The following is a 26,566-nucleotide window of genomic DNA, read 5'->3' as shown; positions in this document are numbered from 1 at the left end:
CAATCGGTAAACTAATAAGCGGTTCCTAACTGACGCTGTCAATACCTATGACGTCACTGACAGTGACGTCATAGGTATCTTGGGCCCGGTGTGGCATCGTATAGGTATCGTGGGCCCACGTGCGTAATCGAACCAACAACCAGCTCCGTGGCTCAGCAGCAGAATGCCACGGTGACGAGCCCCCAGAGGCGGCCGGGTGAAAGCGGAATAAACGAGGCCGCGCGTAGACGCCGACAGCGGTTGCGTGATGTGACGTGTGGCGGGTGCACGTGGTACACTTTTGCCGCCGAGGCTCTGTGTCGCCGGAGGGCAACTCGAGCTGCCGGACGACTGGAAAACGACAGGCGGCGCCCGCCCCTCCAGCCGCCACGCTACTCCCGTTGCAGCGGGTATCCTGTGTCGGAGCGCCTCCCGCGTGCAGGCGTCCCCCGCACGCAGTGTTAAGACGCAACAGAGTACTGAAAAAAGAAACTCTTCGGGACAGGAAAGACGCTGGTCACGCTGTTGTTACACGGTTCCTTCAGTTACACCGCATCACAAAGTCGCAATTGGCTGCGTAGCATTTGGTTACCGATGCGCAGCTCGTCTCTTCTCTGACCGATAAGCAAAGCGTGAGCTCGACGAGCATTTCTCTCTCTCTCTCTTTTCAAAATGAATGTGCATCTTAACTTTGTCACCACAAATTCAATTAGGCGGAAACTTTCTTTCGTTATTTATTTGTGTTAAATGAAAAAACGTTGGCATCTATTTCGCTTCCGGTCTCGACCAACAACGATCGAAGTATCATAATTCGTGAATCAAGCATCTGTTTTCATCTAAAGAGCGACACCGTATCATACGCTAGCTTGTAGTGCTAAACAGTCTCATTGTGTGCTGCCCAAAAATATTCGTTTATTATTATTTATAATGCTCACTACCTGTCATTCCCCTTCTGCTATTTTTTTTTTAGGAAACAGAAGTCTGCGGATTTTATCTATCTGAACTATCCATGGTCGAGCGTCGCATCTAAATCGCGGTGGCTAACGTTCCAAGATTGCGCGGCGTATTATGCGGGAAGCCGTAGCGGGCAATTTTGATCACCAATTGCTAGAGTTCGCCTCAATCTAAGTACGCGAGCATTTTTTTTATATCGCTTCATTTAAATGCTGCCCAAGATCCCCGGCCGATGAGCCACTGCGTTTAAGGGCTAATTCACACCGGCGAATGACAGTGGTCGCGCGACCAAGTTGGTCGCAAAGCGACCAGTCGCAAATGGTGCGCAAACGGTCGCTTTTATCGAAAAGCGACCATTTTTGGCCAGTCGCTTTCTGCGCGGTTTTTCAGTCGCGCGACTGTGGTCGCAAAACTAATCAGCGGTGCACCGGAAGTGAGAGCAAATTCCGCGTAAATTCCGAGAGTTCTCGCTGAGAACGATAATCTCCGGGATTGCGACTTGCGGGTCGCGCTCAGCCGGTCTTGCCGGTGTGAACATCAGTCGCCTTCGGTCGCTTTTCGATCGCGAGTCGCAAATGGTCGCGCGACCTCCTCAAGTCGCCTGTGTGAACGAGCCCTAAAAAGCCCCTGGTGGTCCAAATTTCCGGAGGCCCCCACTAAGGCATGCCTCATCATGAGAAAGTGGTTTTGGCATGTAAAACCCCATGATTTAATAATAATTAATGAAACCTATGCCGTAGTGTAATGATATTTTTACACATTTATTCTTTTTCTCAACAGTAGTCGGAACATCGCTATGCCTACATTATCAGCCTAATCAGCCGGTAGTTAGGAGTGGATGAAAAGAAATCAACAGAAGCGAGCAAAAGGAATCCTTACATTAATCATACCTGCCATAAATGGCCAACGCACATTGTCTAAGTCAATTTCCTTCCTTCCAGACTTTTTAATCATGTACAAACTTAGCAAAAGTGCATGGATCGGAATCTATATAATGAAACCGCTGTAATTCAAGAGATGCCAAATTTTGTTACTTGCCCGTTCTCAAACGAACTAATTTGACGTGAAGGTGAAGGGCTAGCGAAGCACTTGATTACTGTACTTCTCTATCGCGTAACATTATCAAAGGTTTGCTTCATTTAGTAAATGGTTCTCGTGGAAGAACTTACTTTCAAGAGCGGCCTTAGCCGCATCAATCAGTTTTTCTGGCAGCTTGACTTGATTCCGTTTTCTCGCTCCAGGATGATTCCTGTGTTTCATCTCGGACGTATCGAGGGCCTCGCTGAGATCACTCGGTAGTGAGACGGCATTGCTCGCTTTAGTGATTGGCTGCACAGGAAAATCACGATATGAGTGAGGACTCTTTACATTAGACGAACAATACTGCTTATGTGCGTAACGCCACTACAGGCGTTATTTAGCGGAAACTACGTTGTCGATTAGCTAAAGGACCAGTGTCACCGCCTAAGCGATCTCGACAGGCAACTATTAACGACGCGTTAATGAGTTAATTAAAAACAGCGACACCGTTTTAAAGGTAACAAATATGCGGCATTGAACCAGCGTTAAATCAACAAAGCATACGATGAACTTCGACAGACGTTGTTTCGCTTCGCAACATTTACTAGCGCCGAGCTACCAGACCAGACACGGTGCAGGCTGTCGCTTGGCGTAGTTAACTCAGCCTAACACTGCAGATACAGGGTGGGCAACTCAGGAACCCCAGTAGCTTCTGGAAATTGCTCATCCTTGGCAGTATCGTTAATGAAAAGCGACGACGATATTCGTGCACATGCCCACCGAATTAAACAATATCACGCCTGTCGGATTCGTTGTGGATGGCTCCGGCTCATTTATGTTGCGGCTGTAGCAGGTTTCGGTTTCGCAGTGAAACGCATAACAGTGCCGTTTTAGGAGCAGGATAGTAGAGAAAAATACGAACGCCCCAAGGCGATACTTTTGCGCAAACCGATAAAGTGTTCTACGAGAACGATACATGCACATGTTTTCTTTTTAAAGCGAATATCTTTCTTTGGCTATGGCGGCTGTTCTCGCATTTTTTTTTTTCAGTTATCGCAGACTGGATGATAAATCCTGCGCTTCACAAAAGTCAGCGGACTCCCTCATTCGCTCTGAATTTAACATTTAACTGCAAGTAAGACAGAGAGGGCGAGCAACTAAACGTATTTATTTCTTTCCATCATATTTTTAAATGCAGTAGCTTGAACTTAAGCATGCCAAAACATTTAATGACGAGTCGACATCACTCCTCTAACATCATTGCCAACATGGTCGCTAAAACACGATTGTGTTGGCTCATATTTGCTACATATTTGCCGTAATAAAGCAACAGATTGTTTTCTTATTCACAAAGTTTTCGCCCATTTCTAAATCTTAGTGTACGTAACTGCACTCTGTACTCACCGGCGTAACTTGATGCTAGATGATTTATTTACATGTGAATGACACGCAAACTAGTTCACCTCATTATTGATTCATCTGAGTGAATCAATAATGAGGTGAACTAGTCTGCGTGTCACATCAATGGGTATGTTGACGCTGGTCACGTCCACGCTTGTTGTACAAACTTTGGCCCCGGTTTCAGGCGACACCTCACTGTAGTAGTTGAACACCAGTCTAATTCTGTCAGCTTTAAGACCTGGAAATACAAGATTTTATTTTTATTCGAGTGTTCTTATTCCAGGGTTGTTGCTTGGGGTAGTTGGTAATCCATTATAGAAGACGACGTACAGCCCGAAAGACAAGGACTGTAAGAGACGACATACACAGCGCAGTGTATGTAGTCTCTCGCAGTCCTTGCCCTTCATGCTGTGCGTCGTTTTTTATTTTTTTTTTTATCATTAGCGTTGCCAACAACTTTTTCTAGAAGGAAATGGATCAACGGTCAGGACACCTTTTCGGTGTAAGGAGACTCCGTTAAAGGGTCCATGAACCACCTCTTGGACTTGGTGAGAAAGCACAGACCCAATAGCTGACATCAATCATGAAGGGTGTTTTGCAGGTCTTCCTACTGTTACTGTGTGAAGTAAATGAAAATCTGCTTGCGATATCATAATACTTACGTACAATAATAATTACAGCCCATGCTCGGTCACAAGGGTGAATGAGCAAGCAGCACGGCCTTAAAAAATGATAAAATGCCCCTTTGTACAAGGTTAAAAAATTGCAGTTACAGCGTGCAAGTACGACTAAGAATAAAAAAAAGAGCAAGTCTTCGAAAGTGTCTATCGCACGGACATCATAAGCTTAGTTCCTAATGTTGCTATCGAGTTTTATGGCAATGAAAATGCAATGTATATTAAGGGCAAGCCGTGGCACAGTTAACATTTATGGTGTAATTAGGAGCATTGCCAATACTTGCTGGGTCTTGATTTGTTTGGATATTAAGAACTTTTGTAGAATATTTCCCCCTATATTTTCGGTGGACTAAACATGAAGCCTTGCTTACAGTTGACCAAAATTAGGGGGCAAGTTATGGACCAGGTGTAGACGAAGTTTAAAGCATGTGGAATAATTAGAGCCTCAGCAGTAGTAAATTATGTATGCAAGGGCTCTGAAGCGTTTATGATCTAGAGCACCACTGCAGTGCAATGTGCCCAAGACCACGCAGGCAGTGGATTACCCACATTATGAGCTCCGCTCGCTTCTATGTAGGCGCAGTTGGTCATGCGTGTCTTTTGGTACAGAATGACAAACTCTTCTATGGAATCGTATCATATATAGGCAATTCTGTGGAATCATAGATGTAGAAATATGGGTAATCTCTTACTGGTCTGCACCGAATTTTCTTTATGGCCAAGAGCAGTCTTGCTGTTACTCGCTGTTGTGGCCTTGGTCAGGTCCGTTACCTTTACGACGTATTTGTTATCGGCTTTTTGTTTCACGATGACCTGCAGAAGGAATATTTCTTTCAGTCTTTCTGCTGTCTTACAACAAGATGCCACGAGTAAATGCACATCTTAGCAATATTTAACATACGTGAGCATAATAAAGAACATAATGAAATAACAAAAAATTACGGCAATTTTATTGCTGAACTAAATTTGGCGGTCACGGAAACTGATGCTTCCGAAGCATTGCATGACCAATGAAAAGAACCATGAAGAGGTGTACGAGGAGCGCATGTCTGTCGATACTCCCAGGGCACCTACATCCCAGTGGCATTCTTAAAATTGCTAGTAGATACAGCCGGGCGGGGCGTTTCTTCTTTCGCTTGACGTTTCTGCACAGCCGCGAGCAAGAGCGGTTGCGACAGAGAAATTCTATGTTGGAGCCTTTGCTCCTTGAATATGTGACTCTGCCTAGGCATTAAGGAGGAGGTTTCTTCGCACATGTTGTAGAATTGCCCCCTAGACATGCCGGAATTGCGGAGTGCAGTCGAGTTTGTTTATGCTCTGCCACTGGCTGCCCGCGCGGTGTGGCAGTGGGCATGGACGCTGGGGTCGCTGGCAACCGAATGGCCGACCCTCTGGCAAGGGAGCTTCTTTCCTGCCCTTCAGAGACGGGCCACGGGAGGTTGACGACCCATACCCCATCCACCCGGACCCAGTCGAGGCGAAGGCGGCGTGATGAGCTGCGCTCCGGAAACATCCCAGAAAATCCTGCGCTTGTTCCAGGGAAGTTCACCCGTGCTGAAGCCACGCCTGCGACGCATCGTCAGGGCGACGGTGACACCAGCCTGCCGCACCAGGATGCGTCTCCAGTCACTTACCGATCCTGCCCAAGGAACCCGCTGCTGGATCGGAAACATACTATAGCACTGCAGGAGAGCGCTACTGTGGGGCCTCAGGATTTGGATGCCTGGCACTAGCAAACGCCTCATATTCCAGTCGTTACTTCGATTTCTACAAGACTCAAAATGGTCATATATACCTGAACTGACTTCCTCCTCTGTCCCTACCATCACCCCAATGGATCCACTTCCAGGGCGCGGAAAGCTTTTATGGTTATTTAATTAAACTCTCACAAGAACAACAATATAGCAACACAATAGCAACAACATTAAGCGACAAAAAGGCAGGAATAGTTGCACTGTGCATGCCAACGCCAGGCCGGTAAATTCATAATTCCTCATTAGAAAACACGGGGAAGGTGGGACCGACGTCCGTTCGTGCAGCACTCCCTCCATCCAGAGGACGCGCTCTACTCTGGCACCACCTCGCAGCCATCGTTGCCACAAAGCGCGCCTCATGCGGGGCACTATGCTTTTATTCTCACGCTTTCACAGGACCCTCCCCTCCCCCGCTTTCGTCCTCACGATCTCTGCACTATCGCCACATTTCATTTTCCGCTGCACTCCGTGTCGCTCTTTGATCCTTCGCCGTTGTGCTCGTTCGCTCTGTTACGCTGACACTTGCGCTACGAGGCCATAAAGAATCAGGTCTATAGATACCGGGCTAATTGTGGGAGCAGCATTCATTGACCGAACTACAGCATTCGGTACTCTGAACCATTCTATTCTTTTGTATAACCTACAGTGACCTACGGCATCACTGGTCCTTCATGGCTAGCTAACTAATCGGTACATGGCAACGGTCAGCTTTCATCAGCCAACATTGGTGTTCCTCAAGGTTGTATTATGAGGTCCCTTACACTTCCTGTTGTTCATAAAGAATCTACCCGATGTGCTTGCCAGTTACAAGTTCCTCTTGCATGCTGATGACACAACCATTTATTCATTTCACTAGTGATTGGCAGTAATGCAAGATCAGCGTAACACTGAACTTGGCAATATCGACAAGTGGTGCTCACTAAAGCACCAAATTATCTTCGAAACAGTCCATCAAAAACATGTTTTCTTTCATAACCTTCAAACAACAGTTCCGCCTACTACAGGTGTATCATTAAGTAATCATATCCTACCAATATCTGACAGCGTTACAATTTTGGGTGCCATTTTATACAAGCTATATAATACGCATGGTTAGCTCACTTCTAAAATAAATTTAATTTTGTACTCACTTTATTATCAAAACACGCAGCTATTTTCAACCTCATATCTCATATTCTTCGCTCGTTGCATATCATTGTTACATACATTGCCATTTATCCTGCTGTAAGCAGACGCTGCGCAGACACGGTGGCGCGCATGAGCACACCTCGATGGGCACTCTGCGTTCCAATCAACTAAGAATTTGTGCAGCTTCCACAGTGCTGCAACAAGCCAGCTATTTTATTCCTGAGCGCCAGCGTTACATCCATTGTTTATTTATTTACACAATACTGCAGGCAGCAATGCTGCTGCCCAAGCAGGAGAAAGCTTACAAAAGATGCTTTTTCAACATATTTTCAAATGAAACATGAGATGTGCATTCAACAATACGTTCTGCTAAATGATTCCATTCTTCGCTCATAAGCGGAAAAAAATGATTTCTGAAAGATTTTAGTGCTTGCAAGGTATGACTGGACTTTGTAGACTTTGTGGACTTTGGTTAACTTTGACTGGACCTTTGTAGAGCATGGGCATTGTATGTGGCATCCGTTACATGAAGTACCCCGGCATAAAACACTTTCGTATTACAATGCACTTGTGGTATGTGGCTACTATTCGCCAGTCACGCAGGCGGAGGACAAAGCCGGTCTGCACCGCACAGCATGGTCTGACTGGATCGTATGAGTGCGAGGACTCACGCGGTCCCTGTCGGGCACAAAGCAAACGCTGCGCAATATGCACCACACCTGCATGTAGCTGCTGTCTGCTACGTAGCGCAGATATGGCAGGGTGCCCCGACAAGTCCACTGGCTCAGCGCTGTGCTGCTCGCTCATGACAACCGCGTTTGGCTTACGTTTGGCGCGTCGCAGGGACCAAAATCGGGGGCAGTGGCGTCTACATTTACATCCAAATTCAAACGTGAACTGCGTGCCATGGTGACATATAGACAGCGGTGCCTTGTTAGCACGCCTCGCTCTGTCGTAACCTTGGCAGTGAAAGGCATTGATGGAGGAGCGGAAGCACTGCGAACGCCGCGTTTGATTGCCAATAAATCCACTTCTGGTGAAACGCATCGAAGTACTTTTCGTGACAAAGTGTTTATTAAGGGGGGACGCGGGGATCAACTCTTGAAAAACGACCCAAAAATCACTTTTTAGAAAGTTGCAGATATTGAATCTTTGACCCATTTTTTATAAGTTTTCCAAGTATTTCCGCTGAAAACGACTGCTAAGTACCATAAATAAATATATACATAAGGCAACACAGCGAAAATTTCGTGAAAATCGGTGGAAAAGTCGCGGTTTTCAGGCGTCCCTAGCTCCAGAACGGCAGTACGCGGTGCGGCCATGCTGGTACCGAAGCGCGCCTCTTCGCCTTTTGACGCCTCTCTTTCATTTCCTGATAGAGAAGAGCAAGCATAAAAAAACAAAGAGTCTGAAGGTCGCGGAGCTGCTTGTCGCGGTCGCCGATTGGCTTGCTCCGTCACGTGCGTTCTATGAGCCACCCCATTGGCCGGGTCTGGAGGCGAGCTGCTGCGGCGTCTGCTTCTCCCGTTTCTTCGCGCGCTGGCTGCTGCACCTTTGTTTACGTGTTGGATATTCGAGGTACGCCGCCGCTTCATCGCTTTATTCGGATTTGAGTTTTCTATGTTCATTTTGTGGTTTCGAGCATGACTGGGCGGACGTGGACGACGAAATACGCGACCAAGCACCGTTTGCGGCAGAACATCCGAAGGATAAGTAGTCCTAGCAAAGATGCGCCCGCGCGCAAGCTTAGACTGTCGACGCATTGCCGGGTAATTCGCAAGCTGTTACAGCCTTGAGTTCCAGTGGTGATGATACCGAACTTATAACGGCCTTTTCCGATGCTTCCGAGCCTGCAACGCCCTGTAAATGCTCCGCGACGTACCCCGATTGTGCCACCGTCGTCACCGAGATGAACGACGAAAGTGCGGTCCAAGCGCGTGCGTCTGCCGGCCGTGAAGACGAACCGTGCATCAGCAACGGTCGCACCATGCAGTCGCATTTTGAGTCACAAGTCATCTTGTCGGAGGTGTTGAACAGTGACGCGCGCCACTTTCGCGCGTCACTTCGTTCTGTGCCGGCAACCGAACGGAAGATAGGGTTTACGGCGGGAGGAGCATGCTCGGTGGCGACGGACTCAAGCTAGTTGAGCGGCTGAGAAAGATGCCTTGCGCAAGAAGAGGGCACAAAAAGCACATGAAAGCAAGCATAAAAGATCCAAGAAGCCAAGAGATCAACCTGACACCTGTACCTGCAGGGCCGATGGTTTCTAGTCGAATAAACATGACCCAAAACTTCGGACACGTTTTCCTCAAAACTTTTTTTCTACCACCAAAGTCAACTTGCAAAGCCAATATCTCAGCCACCGTTATGAATATTTTTACATCGTTTGTTTTGTTACACTCATTGTGCACCACTGCACACAGTGACATGTTGTTTTCAAAATAGTTGCTTCAATAATTTATCTTTTGTTTTCAAAGTCGAGATTTTCGTGCAACTGAAGTAGCTGCCAGAGAATGGAAATATAAAAAAATTCTGTTAGGCTAAAAAAATTACAGGAATGTCACGGTGTGTAGGATACATATAGGAGTGCTATCAATGTTTGAACTCCTAGCATCAATATACAGGTGTGCAGGCATTTTTCAAAAATGAAAGCAGAACAATTTTGTGAACAAAAGAGTACTTCAGATATTGCAGCCATATTTTCACCATACTTACATAGTTTTGTTTATGTGATATTAATAACATCTGTGCAAAATGTCATCAAAATCGGATGGTAAATAAAAAAGTTAGCTTTGATTCCCATATCCCCCCTTAAATAGCCTATTTTAACTTCCAATGCTTTTCTCCACTTCTATAAACATGTAAGTGGATCAGGGCCCGCTTAGGTGCCTGCGAATGCGTAAACTTTACGTAAAATTGTTAGAGTCAGGGTGTCTACCAAGTTGACATTTACAAATTCCCTGAGTTTTCCAGGTTTTTCCTGAGTGACTTTGCGAAATTCCCTGAGTGACACAGAACTATGTTTTATGTCAAGACGGGCTGAAACCACGTCGCCTGATGCTGTCACTCTCTAACAAACATATGAAAAAATAAAAAAAAAACCGACTTAATCCAGTCTGAACACTAAGGAGTAGTGTTTATGTTATTCAAAAAGAGAATAGAAAGGAGGGGTTAGTAATATGCACAGCAAATAGAATGCCTTCAAAAAAATTGCAAATCGAGTCGGACATCCTCAAATACGAATAAAAAGGAGATGCATACAGAAGCAAATATTTTCGAATATGGGCTAGTTTTATCAACTGATAGCAAGCTCAGTGGTATGAGGCCCGAACTTTGTCACAATTGAGATTCTCTCAAGAGCTCGTAAGTCAACCTCAGCTGTCCTGACATACTCTCAGCCCGCGCACGACGCCTGTGTTGTGTTTCACTGCTTTAAAAAGTTTATTTTGGTGTGGATGATGGACACCTGCGTCCCGGCATCAGCCAACACTTTTTTTTTTTAGCCTAAGCTCCTTCAAAAGGGTGGCAACACGCTTCCTTTCCTGTTAATTCCTCAATGCACAGGTTCTTTCTGTTCTTGTCCTCCTTCCATCACTCGTTCGCCCCACGGATTATTTGAAGCATCTTCTTGGTCCGTTGCACAGCCCACGTCCGATTTTTTGTACTCCCTAGGGGCCGCGAAAACGTCCGAAAAAGCGGCCAGTTGGAAAAAATAAATGCATGTCATTTACTGCCCTTAGGGCTGAAACCACCGCAGGCACATTCAAAAACGCTCTGAAGGCCTGTCCATAGTGGCCTGTCGGTACACGTATTAGGCATATCGGTGCTCATACTGTAACAGGAGATCCCGGATGCACGCGTGTATAATTAAAGGGACACTAAAGTGAAAAAGGATTTCTACTGCATCAGTAAATTGCCGTTCTACAACACCAAAAACACCACTCTTACAACGATAAGACGTTTGGTAAGCCAGAAAAAGCGCAAGAACGAAATACGGGTGGCGACGCCTACTTAAGTTCCCGCACCTGGGGGCTGTGACACCTTGGATTTTGATGGCATCCTTTAAGGCCTACTAACTATATATAGCGGTACAGATGGACTACATTGTGTTCTAAAGGAACCAAATATTAAACAGGGCAAGTTTCGAAAACATTTATTCATCCAACGCGGCCCAAATGCGAAAACATACTTTGGAATCCCTGACGTCACGCTGACGTACCGGCGCTGGGGTTTCGGCACGAAATTAAACACTGATACTTGTACCTTCATTTTCTCATCTAATAATCAAACTATATTTTTAAATGACTGCCTGCAGGGTTCTCAAACAATGCTTCATTAGTCTAAACTGATTTATTGTTTCGCTTTAGTGTCCCTTTAAGGAATACGCACTGTGACCCGTGACAATTGCCCCTTCCGACGCTTGTAATGCTTCACCGCAATACGTTTGCGTATGCTTCACCACGAAACATTTATGTACTGAGGCGAAGCTGACTTTCAGAAACCGGTGTTATCTAACGCATTATGCTTTCCGAGCTTCGAAGCCAATTGCGAGGACCACAAAGGCGCACTCGGGGCCATTGCTGACAGCGGCGAATTCTTTCAATGAAAAACACGGCACCCAACGTCAAGAAGCTTAATAGCTAACGTCGAAGCAGCTAGGCCTAACGTTGCCGCAGTGGTGGCTACGGCTGCCAGGGGAACTGCGTGCTAGAGAGCCGGCTCGAGGTAATCAAAACGGCAGCGGTGCTGACTTTGATTAATGACGTTTTGGACCTGCGGTCACGGCAGAAAGTCCGGAAAATCGGACGGCGAAGGGTTCTTGCGTCAGAAATTTCATACGTTCCGATACATTGACTATATGGGGTACTTGGTGGTGCCGCGAAGCCGTCCAAATTATCGAGCATCCGGAAAGTCGGTCGTTGACTGTACACTGGAAACTTCTCCAGCCGACGACAGGGCGTCAAAGACGATTCATTACGATTCCTGTCTATTACTCGAGCCAGCATTACCGCGACTTTCGACCCTTTCAACAATATGACCGCTAATTTTCCCTGATAGAGGCACAAATTCCCTGAGTTTTCCCTGAGTTTTCCAGACTACTCAAAATCCCTGAGAATTCCCGGTTTTCCCGGTGGGTAGACACTCTGAGAGTTGACATACACTAACAGCTTGTGACAAAAACTGAGAAAGTGTACTCGAATTAACAGAAAGCATTCACTTACCCCTTGGCTTGGTTCCCTGTCATTAATGTGCTTCAGGTGCTGGTCATCAGGTCGCAATTCCTCATTCAAAGTGACTTTGAATTCGTAGCCAATTGGCATCTGGAAAAAAAATGGTGAGAGATATTCAAGCCGGGACATACCTAAAGGGTTCCCGAGCCGCCCCTCGGTTTCAGTGAAAAAACAATCAGCGGATAGCATACGTTTCTGTGAATACCTCAGCCATGTTTTGCAGTTTTGCATGGCGGGTCGAGTTCACAAGCGGAGCGCGAAGTCGCCTTCCTCTCAAGCGCTCTCTTCTACAGTGATAGCTTTAGGGCCTCGTTACGCTGAAAATCCGGCGTTGGCCGTGCGCCGACCTCGAGCACAAACTTCCGTAAATATATACGCCTCAATCTTTTGCCTACCAACACCGAGGCCCTGCTCGTACACCCTCGTCTTAAAGCGCGCTTCGAGGTTCCTCGTCTCAGTCTACGCGGCGTTTCTCTCCCGTGGGCTCGCAGAGTTCGGTACCTTGACGTCCTTATAGACCACCGCCTTAGCTTCAGGCCGGCTGTGATCGCCCTCCGCAAGAGCGCCACCAAAGTTGCCAGTGCCGCGCGTTCACTCCTAGCTCGAGGCCGCGGCTGCTCTCCGCAACTTGCTCTCAGAATGTACAATGCTGTCGCGTCCTCGAGAATCCTGTCTGGTCTCCCCTCGGCGTCTCTCAAACCTGCTCTGTGGCGGTCACTCGACCTGCAGCACAGAACCGTCATCCGCCAGATTTATGGCCTCCCGCGCACTTCGCCAGTAGGTCCCACTCTGGCTGAAACCAAAGACTTCCTCCTCTCACTCAGTGCACAAAGACGCGTCCTAAACCATGTCGAGCGCCTTAAACGCACGCCCCAGGCGCAAAAAGCTAGTCACGCGATTTCACACCTCTCCCCCACTCCGGTATGGGACGGCGAGCAACGGACTCTCACTCGTTTGTGCAAATTCCCCCCCGCCTGTGGCTGGCTCCCGCCCCTTCCCTATCGTTACCGCCCACTTCACATCCGCACGACAGTACCCGGAGTGAAAAGCAAGCGGAGCACACCCACTCGCGCGATTCTGCAGGAGATCGCAGCCACCTTTGATGCGCGACTTTCGGGCCGCGTGCTAGTTTTTACCGACGGCTCCTCATCCGCGGCATGTGTGATTCGTGAACTTTCGCTCCATAGGGCGTGCCGCCTCTGCCGCGGCTGTTCCTCAACCCTTGCCGAACTCGCCGCCCTTAATCTGGCTGCAGATCTGCTTATCGAGCGCCTCCCCCCGTCAGTCGCCGTACTCACGGACTCCCGCGCGGCGCTACTCACGCTCGCCAAAGCGGAGAGAGGCCCCCTCATCGCGCAACGACTTTTCTTAAAGTTTAATTGTGCGCAAGAAATGGGCTGTGATCTCCTTTTCCAATGGGTTCCCTCACATGTCCGAATCGAAGGTAACGAACAGGACGATCACCTCGCCAAAGAGGCTCACTCTCGTGCCACGCCTCTTTCCAACTTCGTCTCGCTGTTTGACACTGCACGCCAACTGGTATCAAATGCAGCTAGAATCAAACACCCGGACAGTCGCGCCGCCGCCGGCGTTCCACCCCGGCCGCTACCAAAACTCGGACTACCACGCGCCGACAGGGCCCTTTTGCTCCGCCTCCGCGTTGGTTGCTTTAACACAGCAGAGCGGATCTCCCGCCATTCAGGCGCAATTAGTCCTGTTTGCCAGAACTGCACTGCTGGCGTGAACGAAACTCTGAGTCACATCCTTCTCGACTGCGCGGCATATAGCTCCGCTCGTGAAGATCTAATCGCCCCCTATAGACACCTTGGTCTCCCCACAGCCCGTCCAGAGGACTTCCTGTTCCCTAAGGGTTTTGCGGGCTTACTCAAAAGAGCCTTCCCGGCTCCCATAGAGTTCTTTGAGGCCTCAAACCTATACACGCGGCCATAGCTTCTTTTTTTTTTTGTCTCTCCTTCGCGGACTTTCGCTCGTCTTCTTCCATCTTTATTTCTCGACACTCTCTTATTCCCATTACCCTTCCCCCGTGCAGTACAGTTGAGGTGACCTCCTAAGCGAGAGACAGTTACAGTACTGCACTTATCTCTTCTTTTCTCATTCCAAATTCACTTACTACTACTACGAGCCGCCTCTCGAGCTCGGTGAAAGAACAATCCCCGGATAGCATACGCTTCTGTGAACACCTCCGCCAAGTTTTGCAGTATTGCGCGGCGCGTGGAGTTCACAAGCCGAGCGCGAAGTCGTCTTTCTCGCAAGCGCTCTCTTGCACAGTGATATCTCTAGGGTCCCGTAACGAAGAAAATCCGACGTTGGCCGTGCGCCGACCTCAAGCACAAATTTCCGTATATATTTAGGTATGTTTATGCCATATGCCCCACCTTGCTATATGACATGCGGCATGTGTGGGTTATGTTGGCACATCATTCAATCACTAAAGTTGCTCATACCTGGTCTTACATTCTGACAACGTTATTCGTCGGAATTTTGAGAACGATAGTCAAGAAACCAATGTCGTAAGAACAAAAAACCGTCAGCGCATGCTTTTAAAGCGAAGCTTTCTTTGCTTCTTTCTCCGACTTTCCCGCTGCTGCAACACTGCTGCTGTGGTCTTGCATGCCGCCTTAACGCCGGCCACGTCAAGACGCAGATCAGACGCACGCCTTAAACTAACGCCGGCCGCGTTGGGACGTGGCTGAGGTGTGGCCTTGTCAGAAAATCATGAAACGCATACACCGTCGGCGTTCTGTTTCACGACAGACGTTTATGAGCTGTAACTTTCAAAATTCCGAGGAGTAACTTTGTAAAGAATGTAAGACAAGGTATGAGACACGTGGAGTGCCTGTGTGGTTGTGGTTCAGATTGATTATTCGCCTAGCGATGCCCGCGGCGTCGACAGCTGATTTTTCGGGACAATCGGCCGTTAGCGTACATGACAGGAGTGTGGCACAAAGACGACCCAAAAAGCTCGTATCAATATTTACGGCGCATCGCCTGTGAACAATGCCCTCTGGACGCCGTACTAGGCGCGACGCCCCACAAATGGAGTGCGGGAGCTGCCGCGCTTGTCTCCGTGCACATTGCAGCAGCAAGGACAGCGAAGGGAGCAGGCGGAGAGAATGTTAGCGAAGAAATAGAGAAAAAGCAGGCAGTTCTGCGACGCACAACGCTAGAACCCACAATGGCGCCAAAGCGTGCACTCAACGCCGAGGAGACGAAGGCTCGCAGAAAGCGTCGAGCAGAGCAGCCAGGTACGTAACATTGCATATCACATCACGACTGTCGTATGCGGTCAATATATCACCGCCAATCAACGCAAACAGCAGACAAAGCTTCGCTTACATCGATTCTCTCATTGCGTAGGATACGCATATTTTTACAGGGCCCCGAAACGTTACGGCTCTCCCGGCGAACTGCATAGGTTCAGGACAAAGAGGCTGCCCTCGCGTTTCTTGGTTGGCGTTAATTTCAATGAGGACGTGTTCTCTGTGACACGCCGCGACATCATGCACGAAAAAGTCGCAGTTTTGCCCAAAAGGCGAAGCAACAATTGCGATAGCAAATTAGTATACATAGCTATATTAAGCAAGGATAGTAGGTTTATCGGCCGTATAAATTTGTAAACACTGGCTTACTAACTATAAATTAACAAGCACGGCGTCAGATTTTTTTTTTTAGTTTTCATGTCGCGTTACATAGGCAGTTTCATTTTATTTTCATTATTTCGCTTGAAAGTCGACCGTCCCGTTATAATCGTGGTCGCGTTACATTCGATTAAATACGGTATGTAACGCCAGCGAGGAATATACCGAGTAGGAGATGATGGCCATGAACTTTCTGAGCTTTCTACAATAACGGGGAGAGAATCTGTCAGCTGTTCAGCGTCGTGTCTGCCCATCCCCTTAAGGGGATGAGATAGGAATCTGCAAGCTAACGTTGGAACTCGCCACAGTACTGAAAAGCTGAATGATTAGGGATGTAGACACTTGAGCTGGGCCCTCCGACAGGCTCGATATTAGTCGTTCCATATCTTCTTTCGGCGCTTTTTCGACCGCTACCGCAGTAGCATCGGGAAGGGCTGATCCTGCACCACGGTGTAAGATATACACTATACTCCGTTTCTGACATCAGGTGAAACGCTCTGCTAGCTACGCAAGAGGTTCGGTGACAAGAACGGATCACTACGCGCTTTGCGTCCGTGCCTCTCCGCGCCAAAGGCGTATGCTCGTGCGAGCTTGCACGTGAGGCAAAAACCAAAAAGAAACGCAATGAAAAAGAAATTGATGTAAAACAACGCATGAAATAACCGTATATGACAGTTTGTTTCTGAGGATTAAAACGTTTTTCGTACAACACTCAGCCTGTACCAAGAACAGTACCGCACTATTACGATAAAGAATACAGCGTCGCACCCGAGCGTCTGGGAGGACCACGCATTGCGGCTGGCGGAGACACTTCTTCCGGCCAACGCGGCGTTTTTTTTTTACTTCAATAGCATTTTAAGGTTATGCTGCATCACGCCATTCGCTATCACCCAGGTGGCGTAATCACACATGACCAACGACCAGGGAAACGCTGAAGTCCCTCGTGCTTGGAAATGAAGTAATAAATCACGGAAAGAAGCGATGCCGTTTCGACACTTTCCGTTTGCACAGGAGTAACATTTTGAACTGGCGATGCGCCTTGTTTCATCCGTCAAACGGTAGCCAGGTGTCCCTTGATACGGCTGCAAGTTTTGTTCCGGGCCAGACAATTTCTGAAGACGCAGGTGCCCGCCACAAGCCGCCAAAATGGTAACATGGACCTATTTGATGCGTACAAAACGAGCGATTTCCATTCGGCCGATTGCACCGGGTTCGAACGCCGTCCAGCTGACGCGTCGCGCAGGCGTTCGAGAACGCTCGACCACCTCGAGTACGCCTGTCCATCCTGCCGGGCGGGAGGCCATGGACATATTTACCTGAACGCCGCGCCGCGGAACCGCCATCTTGCGCCGCTCCGACGGGTTGTATGTACGTTCTCGGCGTCGCCCAACGCTTGGTTGGCGTTCTGCGTCGCCGCCAATTCTCGACCGATTTCTTCGGCTTTATCCACGGTCAAATGTTCTCAGTGAGCCAAAAACTTGTTGGATATGGAGGTTGGCGATTCCATTATTTGATCTCGGATCCGGTCGTCGTACGTAGCATCGAATTTGGAAGCGAGCTATTTCTCCTTGAGGGCCGTGACGTGTTCCATGAAACGCTCACCCGGCAGTTGCTTGGGCTTCTGAACATATGTCTCTGCGCCAGGAGTTTGCCGAGAATAACCGATTCAAGAGCTTCAGCAGCTCCTCGTACTTGCTCGTCGTGGCCGTTGCCTCCGTAGTCAACGTACTGGGCGTCTGGGCCGCATTTCGTCATCCCGTTGCAGCGGTAGTTGTCGGCTGTGCCTCAGCCTGTTCTGCCGCGTCGTATTTCATTTAGCCTTCCCTACCCAAAACGCTGATGAGAGCCGACGCTCGACACTCGTCCTCCCATCCGCTCCCGCCCGCCGCTTTAATATGTACCTCGAAATTTTTCATCCATCTGTACCAAGGAATCAGAGGAGGGCCAGGTAAGTCGAGGACCAGAGGAAGGTTTAAAAAGACGCCATTCTGTAGCGTTGCAAGCAGAAGTCTACGGCTAGGGAATCCGAAGGAAGCAGGCAATAGGCGTCTCCGAAGATGACCCCAGACGAAGAAGGCCTAGGCCGACGCCAGCTGAAGCATTCGGAGAAGCTCCGAAGGCATGCGAGGAAAGAGTATAGGAGCGAAGTAGATAAGTAACATTGCCACTTACGGCATTTGAGACAGCAGGTTCTTCTAAATCCTCGTCGCCATTCTGTACCGTCACACCCAAAGCCGGCCGACGGAGGGGCCTCGCCTCCGAGAGGACGACGCAATGAAGTTGGCGAAGACGCTTGTACCGGGTGAGAGAGCCTGGCCAACGTGGCGTTTATTCGACTTGCATAGCATTTCAAGGGCATAGTCCGTCATGCCACTGGCTATCACACAAGTGGCGTGATCACACCTCATTGGTGGCCCTCAGGTGGCGTGATCACACCTCATTGGCCTATTGAATTCATACAAACGCACAGACATGGAGGTCGTGGCTCCATCATGCGATCGCTGCAGAAAATTGTAGCGAGTGATACTTATGACACCAGAGCGCAGCACGAGTCAAGCAAGAACATCAATTTCTAAGTGCGGACACAGCCACTGCAACACGCAGCTCTAGCCTCCACAGCGTTGCACCTGATTTTCCGAGACGGAGTATAGCTGAGGACACTCGCGAGACGCTCTCGACGCGATGAAGTAGCAACAACGCGCGTCCACCGGCCCTGTGCCGGCAGCGGATACCTATCGGCGGGAGGACGCTTAATTATTGCCAAGAATCAAGCTCAAACCACCCAACACCTACACAAACGCCCCAGAGTTGCAGCGCTTACCTTGAAATGCTCTCCTTGATGAAGCGTCGAGCCTACAGACAGGCGTAGAAGGGTAACACGAGCACCGAACAGACGAATGGTTGGTTTCGGCAATGGGGGCTTGCCTCGAGGGCTTGTTCCACACGCCCGTGCCAGCGCAAGATACCATCTACTAGATGTATATGTAGAGCCTAGATGTTATCGATGATGATGATGATGATAAATCTTCAATTAATGCCACAAACTAATGGGGTGATAGGCCACGAACCGGGTGGTACTACGATTGAAAAATGAAATAATTTAGTTAATAAATCAGTCAATAAATAAATAGTAAAAAAGAAAAATAAATGAATAATTGAAGACAAGAAATAAACCGATAGTAAATGAAATAAAGTAGTGTACAACGAGGTAGTCACCACTGCGTAGACAGGCATATAGTAAGGCAAACCTATTACTAAAATACATAAAGGATAGAAGTAAAAATGAGCAAGTAAAATTTCGAATAATAATATTATTAATATAGCTGTGAATTTGTGTTTTTACTTTGAATTTTTTTTTATTTATAGCTTACTCAATGAGAAATATATCAGTCATGACAAACTAGAAATATTAATAAGGTAATCTTGTGTCACAGAGGAAATTCTAACTGGCTCGGCAAGCGTTCCTGTGGCTGTGTCCTGATACCGCTGCTGCAAGTGAAGGTATAACAGTATTGCATAAAGACCGTCGTTGATTTCGAAGGGAAAGCTATGAACATCGTTTTCGATGAGTAGAAAACCGCCGACATGATAAGAAAAAGTGATCGATGGATTCCGGCTCATTGTAGAGGTAGCATAAAGGGGATACTGCCAGACCACATTGTGCCAGTAAAAGTCAAGCGGTGGAATACGGCAACGCAGCCTTGTATATGATACTTTGAATTGCCAGTTAGAATACCATTGTCGGTTCCAAGAATAACTTACATGCATAAAGTATGCACATGTTGCTAATGAGAGTCTTTTTTTTGTCTTTGGTCAAAGAAAACTGCCTATATTTGGCTGCAGTGAAATGCGCCGTTGCCGACAGCACAAATGTACTCCATTCTGGCGGACTGGCCAAGAACCGTGTAGAGCAATATAGAAAGAAGAAAAATATTTATAAATCATTGTAACAAGATTTGTGAATGGGTATATGCGAAATATTAGATAGATATTAGCGCATGATTTTAACAGAATGAAGGAATAAAAGAATAAAAAGAATACCTAATCGATCTTGTAGAAATAAGGAAACCTCCTGTTCTGATTCTATAGCCCAAATCTTTTTGCTCTTACGACGAAGTCCTGGATGGTATCGCCAACCTTCCTTTCGTTGTGCCCAAGGGTCGAGGCCCCACAAAATAGTCAATTTTGAGCATTGATGTCTGATCTAAGAAGGCGTAACGGTGTTTCTGATGCTGGTTCTTGCAATTCAGAATGTCTTTGACAATCAATAAGGAAAACGATCTAATGTTTCATGTTTCCCGCAAGAGATACAGTTCGGTGAGGGATCTAGACCCCAGAACGCCTACACAGGTTGTCCTGCATAACTTGAGCCAAGGTTTTAAAAATGAAAGGCACTCCGGAAGCAAGTTGAACCATATGCCTAACGTTGGCACTGGCCTAGAGTTACTCAGGCTACTCTTGATTTTCCCCTTAACTAAAGGATCTGTTATGTTTAATCAATCAACTTTTTAAGTATTGGCTGCAGACCCCAAGTGTGGTACGCAAAGCTGTAGAGCACCTTGAGAAACCTGTCAATGTATTGTTTCCTACACGATATATCTCACATGTTCCTTTTTTCCACGTTTGAAAGAAAGCCCGCGAAATATTAACAAAAATGCCACGTGATGGGGCGCTTGCGCACATACATTGAGAATATCTATGCTTGCGCAGTGTTAATGTGCTGCCCTCAAGCGTGCGATGGATGAACAAGGTCGGCTGGCAGCGAGACTGACCCGCGACAGGGCGTTATGCCTGGTGTAGGTATCTGGGCATGGGGCTCTTATCGCATGACGGTGCAAGTGTATGCTGCTGGCTGAGCGTTGTCCAAGCGATAAAGCGGCTAAGGCCACGAAAAAGAAAAGACGAAAGCAGGATTTTGATTCTGCTTGAAAGAAGAGCGAAACGCGTGGTAACGATGAAAGGCTGCGATTTTGCCTTTGTGCACAAATGACCTTGTAGTAGTTTTCGAATTGAAGACGTAAGTAGGACGTAGAAGTGAAGACGTAGGTAATTTAGAACTCATGCTTTGACAATGCACCGCGTTACGCGACGGCGTCACGTCGTCCAAACGGGAGGATGCCCTAAAGGCCCGTTTATAGTCCGACGTTATCGGCGCACGGGCCAGCGTCGTTCGCGGTCAGTCACGCTACGTCGGTTGCGCTGCGCCGGCCGAGATGCCATCCCCTCTATACTTCGACGCGCGCGCCGTCGGCTGCTATCTTCGGAGCATGCGCAGAGCGTTCGCCAAGTCGCGTACCGTCCGCAAAAGCCGTCTGCGGAGTTGTGTTCGCGCCTTTTTCTTCGCGCGCAATGCATTGTGGGTCGACGCGGTTGGCGGCGCCAGCGCGCGAATGGAGCAGGAGCCAAATATGCGCCGAGCTCGTCGGGGCGTGCTGGCAGCCGCCGGTTACGTCGGCGCTGCAGTGCGTCGGACTATAGAAGGACTTGTTTTTGCCAACGTAACGTAGCGTGCGCGAGCGCGCGCGCGCGCGCGCGTTACGTCGGACTATAAACGGCCCTTAAGCAGCCGTGATCTTGAAGCACAGAAACGGGCTGTCCATCGGGCCCGCGATGCAGCAGAGGCTCGGCCTTTCTGTACCGACGTGAGAGCGGCCCGCTACGTGCTGACACGCGTTCCGAAGTATCAGAATAAAGGTTTACCATACCACGCCATCAACAACATTTCTTTCTCTGACAAGGAGACTGACGGGCAAGTAACATAATTTATTTTCCTAATATCTGCAGCTTACTCAATTTCTGTGGTGAGCTGGTCATTGTTTACGGCCAGTGAATGAGTGCAGTCAAACAGGCTTGCATCCGCAGCGTGCGCAATGCGCGGCAAGGTCGCCTGATAACGCTAGTTTCTCAACATTACACCAGTGCTCACGTAATCGCTCGTTCATGCACCTGCCTCTCCGTCCCGCATACTCCTTGGCACAGGCAAACGAGAGTGTGATAAAGAGTATGTCGCCGTCCTTCCGCGCTACTGTGTAGGGCCCTAGCAACTAGCCCACCATGCAAGCTGTCCTTTTGAAAGCCACCATCACTGGTGGTCCCGGCAGTTTACGATTTGGAGCAATTTTTCGGAGTAGGAAAAATGACGTTGTACCGCAGTTTAGGAGAAGCCAAACCTGCACTTTGGAGCAGTTCTGGAGGGGAAAATTTTGCCTTTTTGGAACACTGGGAGTAATCTGTACCCAATTGGCGAAGCTTGTTATTGCTGTGCAATCAGTAAGTGCTACTGAACAGTGAAGCAAGACAATGTCAACAACGACCAATTAGGCTTGCCTTAATACCACGGACGGCATACCGTGCACAGTATGTTGCAAACCTAACCTTTTTTTTTTGGCTGGGCAAGGAACCTAATATTGTAAACAATTAAATAAAACAAAGATATCCACCGAACCTTCCCTCCGCCCAGCGACAAGCTGCTCAGGGCGCAGGCGGCGGCCCTCAGACAACTGCAGACGCTCATGTACCCTAACCCGACACAATACCACAGGCTCTACCCAGGTATATACCCGACAAATGTACGCAAGGTCTGCCACACTGATATAGCCACTTTAACTCACATGCTCTGGCACTGTAACAAAAACCCGCACGGTGATAACTCCGGAACCCTTCCGCCGTGGCGGGCCACTCTCTTGCGCAGCCGCCGACTCGGTGACCTGGCTGGACGCACAGCTTTAGAGATGCCACAACCCTCTGAATTTGTATATACGCATCTCTTCCTTATACCATCATTATTCATGACCCCTTTTCCTCCTCGTCCCTCTTCCCCAGTGTAGAGTAGCAGGCCAGAGCAAGTTACTGCTCAGGCCGCCCTCTGCCCTTCTGTAAATAAATTTCTCTCTCTCTCTCTCGACTAGGCGACCAACTTTGGGCCGTCCAGCAGGCCCGCGAGGCGACAGAGATGCAACACCTCGACTTCCCCACGTGGGATATTTAAGGCACTGTAGGCGAAAGCTCTACAGGACAATAAATAAAGTTGTTACCAACGAAATATCCGCCGGGGCGCAAGACAGACATAAAATTACAAATGTGCTTGAACAAGTTGCGCCGTCAGGCACAAGAGAAGTGATGACAAATTTTATGAGCATTCAAATGACAGATGAGCTTTGAGATGCCTTGCAGCACTATACAAAATGCGTATTACGCCCAATAACAATGCTAGAAGCTCACCGCAAACAAGATGCACATAGTGTCTTGTAGGCCGGCGTGGTGGACAGCCGAGTTAGCTGGGCCCGTTCCTGAGCCTCGGCTATCTCCTTCGTGGTGTCGTGTGTGCCGAGCCGGAGGAGCTCTTCGGTATGCCCGAGGGACCTCTTGACGAATTTTCTAATGAGAGCTCGAATTTGGTCGGGGAGCACTTGAGATCGATGGGTAGCTGGTACTGCTCCGTGACGTCTACGGCCTCTTGCATGGCGCTTTCCACCTGCCCTTCGGTACCACAGGTGCACCAGATCGTGATATCGTCGGCGTAGATGGTGTGTTTGATATCTTGATCTTGGGCCAGGTTCCTCGAGAGGCCCACCATGCGGATGTTGAAGACAGTGTGCGAAATGACTGAGCCTTGCGGCGTGCCCCGTGGGCGTAGGAGCACCTCGTCGGAGACAAAGTCGCCGATCCACAGCTTCGCTTTCCTCCTCGTCAGGAACAAACGGACGTAGTTATACAGTCTAGGCCCCAGCTCGAGGTCCGCGACGGAGACCAGGATGTATTCGTGGAGAACGTTGTCAAACGCGTTCTCGAGGTCGAGTCCGAGCAGCACCCTGGTGTCCTTGGTACTGCCATCGGTGATTTGACGTTTGATCATCTTCATGGTGTCCTGCGACGAGCGGCTGCCACGGAAGCCAATCATGTTGTTCGTATAGACGTGTTTGTCTTCGAGATACCTGCTTAGTCTGTTGAGGGCGACGTACTCCTCCACCTTTCGGGCGCAGGACGTGAGAGAGATAGGTCGGAGATTGTCCAAGTTTGGAGCCTCACCGGGTTTCGGGATCAGGACGATGTTGGCGGTCTTCCATTGCTCTGGGATGCTGCTGTTTTTCCACGTCCGTTGATCTTCTCGGTGAGGTACTGGATTGAACGGTTGTCAAGGTTCCGCAGTATCTTGTTGGTGAAGCTGTCGGCACCCGGCACAGAATTGCCGTTGAGCACAAAAATGGCTCTTCTGATTTCCCCCACGGTGACGTCTTCTTCCAATACCGCACGGGCCGAGCCGAGGTAGTCAGGAAACCGGAATTCCTCGTCCCCGTGCTTTAGGGGCAGGTACTTCTCTATCAGCTTGGCAACCAGCTCGTCACTGGAACAGGATCTGGTAGCTTCGTGCAAGGCTGTGGCGCGCGTGTCTCTGATTGGATCCGGTGCTGCCTTCGGTAGGGAAGCGTTGGAACATGCCCCAGGACTTGCCGTTACGCATCTGCCCCTTGATCGAGTCGCAGATCTTGTCCCATTGCTACTTGTCGAGGGTCCAGGGTTCGACAGTGATCGATGGCCTTGTCGAGTCGTGACAATTGCCTCTTCCCGCTCTTGATATGCTTCACTGCATTACTTTGTGTACGCTTCACCGCCTTAAATTTGTGTATTAAGCCAAAGACGACTTTCGGGAGCAAACATTATGCAACGTGTCGTGCTTTCCGAGCTTCGAAGCCATTAGCGAGGATTACAAAAGTAGAGCTGGCGCTTTTGCTAATGGGGGCGAAGTGTTTTAATTAAATGCCCCGAACAGGAGTATTATGCAGGATGCGCCGAGTTTCTCGTTCCCAAGAGTTTTACCCGAGTTTCCCCCGTGACGCAGATTGCATGAAACGCGGGGAAACAGCAGGCAAAAAAAAAAAGTCGTGAAATGGCCTCCTATAACAACATTGGCGCACCCAGCTTCCACGTTTCAAGCATAGAAGGCTTCGCAACGAAACGCGCCAGCGCCGCGTATTGTTGTCAACGTATTAGCTCGTTTAGCAATACCGTGATTGTCCCGCTTTCTATCTGGACACTTGCCGTGAGCCGCATGCCACGCCTTTCTCTGGTGCGGCCGTGGCGTGCCTCTTCTTTCCGGCATTATTGTTCTACCCTCCGTCGAACGCGAACAGTAAACATGCGGCGCTTTTTTGCACCTACACTTTCCCTCAATCGAATACGTTAACATACCACAAATAAATTAACACGCATTTTCTTTCCTGAAGTATCTGTTTTTGGATTTGAATGCTATAAATTTCTTATGACAACCGGACATCGAGCGAGTTATTACATCTTGCACTTTTTTCCGCGAGTGTTGACAATGAGGCGAAAGCTTATAAGCGAATACATCCTATAGAGGGTCGCACGCACGAGGGAGTTCATATGGTGAGCAGTCGCAAGTGGCGCTGCCCAACTGCAGGCATAAATAAAGTTGTCTCCAATCCAATCCAGTGTCCATTATGGGAATGGCAACGCAGCGCCGCGGAATGGCTGTTCACTGCAGTCGCTTCACTGAGGCTATTACGGCCGCCGCTTTAACAACTAAATGTGACATGTCACTTTAGCAGTGTTCACAGCACTCAGTGACATAACACTGTAGCAGTGTTCCTAGGTTTTGCTATATATGGCCAAACTGGGCTACAGAACAAAAAAATTTTGCCCTCTACTTGGGCGAGTTGGCTATGTGGCTATATTTGGGCTACTGAAAATCTGAAACTTGGCTTTGTTTGGGCTGTACGTGGGCGCCCTAACCCACGCTTTAGAGGCAGCCCTCACTGAGTAGAAACAAATTTCGAAGGCCATGTTTTAGATGGCTGAGCCGGCAGCGGGGCTGTGCTTGTGTGCGTGCGCGCGAAATGCCCCCACTCCCCCCAGTGCAACGCTGTCCGAACCGATGGCTTTGATCTTTGATGCACTTAAAGTTACACCGCGCTCCACCGTGCTACCATCTGCACCAGCAACATCGTCTCGTCTTCGCCTCATCAGTTTCAATCATCAGATACCCGATCGCCGGGCATCAGAAAGAGCCTGGGAGTAGAGGCTGTTTCACAGTACACTGTGCTAACATGGCTATGCGCAAAAAGTGAGAGAACTAAAACAAGGTCGGGAAATCATGGCGCCGGCATGAGAGAAGGAAAGCGCGGATCGATGACACGCTCTAGTGAGTTCATGGCCACCGCTTCTAGGTGAAGTATCGCGCCAGGTACCACTTTCGACTTGCTCCACGTTTCGCGCGGCAGGATTTACTGCCATTTTCCTTCACCTGCGAGACGAATTTTAACGCGGTAGCGCTAAGGGCTCGACAGAAAATCCGTTGTAGGAAATCCGGCGTCGGCGTCCCAGTGCGTATAAGAAAAAATGATACCGAACCACGCAGGCCTTCCGTCTGGCAAATTACCCGGATGTACCGAGAGCAAAGGTGCAGCCTGCCAGAACCGCAACCCAAACTGATCAGGCAACAACAGACGATCCTGCGTCGAGCGCAGGCGGGATCACTTGCGCATCCCGTGCTGATCAACTGCATGTATCCTACGGAATACGATATGCTCTCTTCTTTTTGTAGAAGAGAAAAGGGCACCCTGCCCCACGTCTTGGCAGAGTGCATAGAACTCAAGACCCCCCCTCCTAACCTTCCCACCAACACCCCCAATCCCCAACCCCTTGACCGATGGGAGACCTTTTTATCCATCCCCGCCCTACCGATTCAGGTCGCACTGACGGACAGGGGCCAGGAGCTGCTGGGAACATATGGGTCCCGTAACTAG

At 48.8% G+C, this 26,566-nt stretch overlaps 2 protein-coding genes across 10 annotated transcripts in view; one reads left to right on the top strand and one right to left on the bottom strand.

Annotated features, from left to right (window-relative positions):
• LOC126516269 (uncharacterized) overlaps positions 1-18,153 on the bottom strand; it is a 70,469-nt gene extending 52,316 nt beyond the window's left edge. Inside the window, exons 1-6 of one of the 6 annotated variants that reach the window (XM_072287139.1) lie at positions 17,976-18,152; positions 16,107-16,243; positions 12,136-12,234; positions 4,724-4,844; positions 3,358-3,592; positions 2,103-2,262 (exon numbers count right to left, since the gene is read on the bottom strand). In XM_072287139.1, the coding sequence (XP_072143240.1) occupies positions 2,103-2,193 (91 nt within the window). In that variant the 5' untranslated portion in view covers positions 2,194-2,262; positions 3,358-3,592; positions 4,724-4,844; ... (1 more) ...; positions 16,107-16,243; positions 17,976-18,152. Of the gene's footprint in view, positions 1-2,102; positions 2,263-3,357; positions 3,593-4,723; positions 4,957-12,135; positions 12,235-12,335; positions 12,940-16,106; positions 16,244-17,975 lie in introns of those variants that run through there. The other 5 variants (XM_055064048.2, XM_055064054.2, XM_072287140.1 and 2 more) reach the window with 5 other exon arrangements.
• LOC140216711 (uncharacterized) overlaps positions 1-26,566 on the top strand; it is a 350,595-nt gene that overhangs the window by 35,419 nt on the left and 288,610 nt on the right. Inside the window, exon 4 of one of the 4 annotated variants that reach the window (XM_072287144.1) lies at positions 5,454-7,480. The exons of the other annotated variants lie outside the window; for them this stretch is intronic. Coding sequence (XP_072143245.1) covers positions 5,454-5,523 — 70 coding nt within the window. The 3' untranslated portion in view covers positions 5,524-7,480. Of the gene's footprint in view, positions 1-5,453; positions 7,481-26,566 lie in introns of those variants that run through there. 4 annotated transcript variants of the gene reach the window in all.

The sequence above is a fragment of the Dermacentor andersoni genome, chromosome 3, assembly GCF_023375885.2.
Source record: "Dermacentor andersoni chromosome 3, qqDerAnde1_hic_scaffold, whole genome shotgun sequence".
NCBI classification, from domain to species: domain Eukaryota; kingdom Metazoa; phylum Arthropoda; class Arachnida; order Ixodida; family Ixodidae; genus Dermacentor; species Dermacentor andersoni.
Note: the sequence above shows the minus strand (reverse complement) of the source record. Positions and strands in the feature narration are given on the sequence as shown.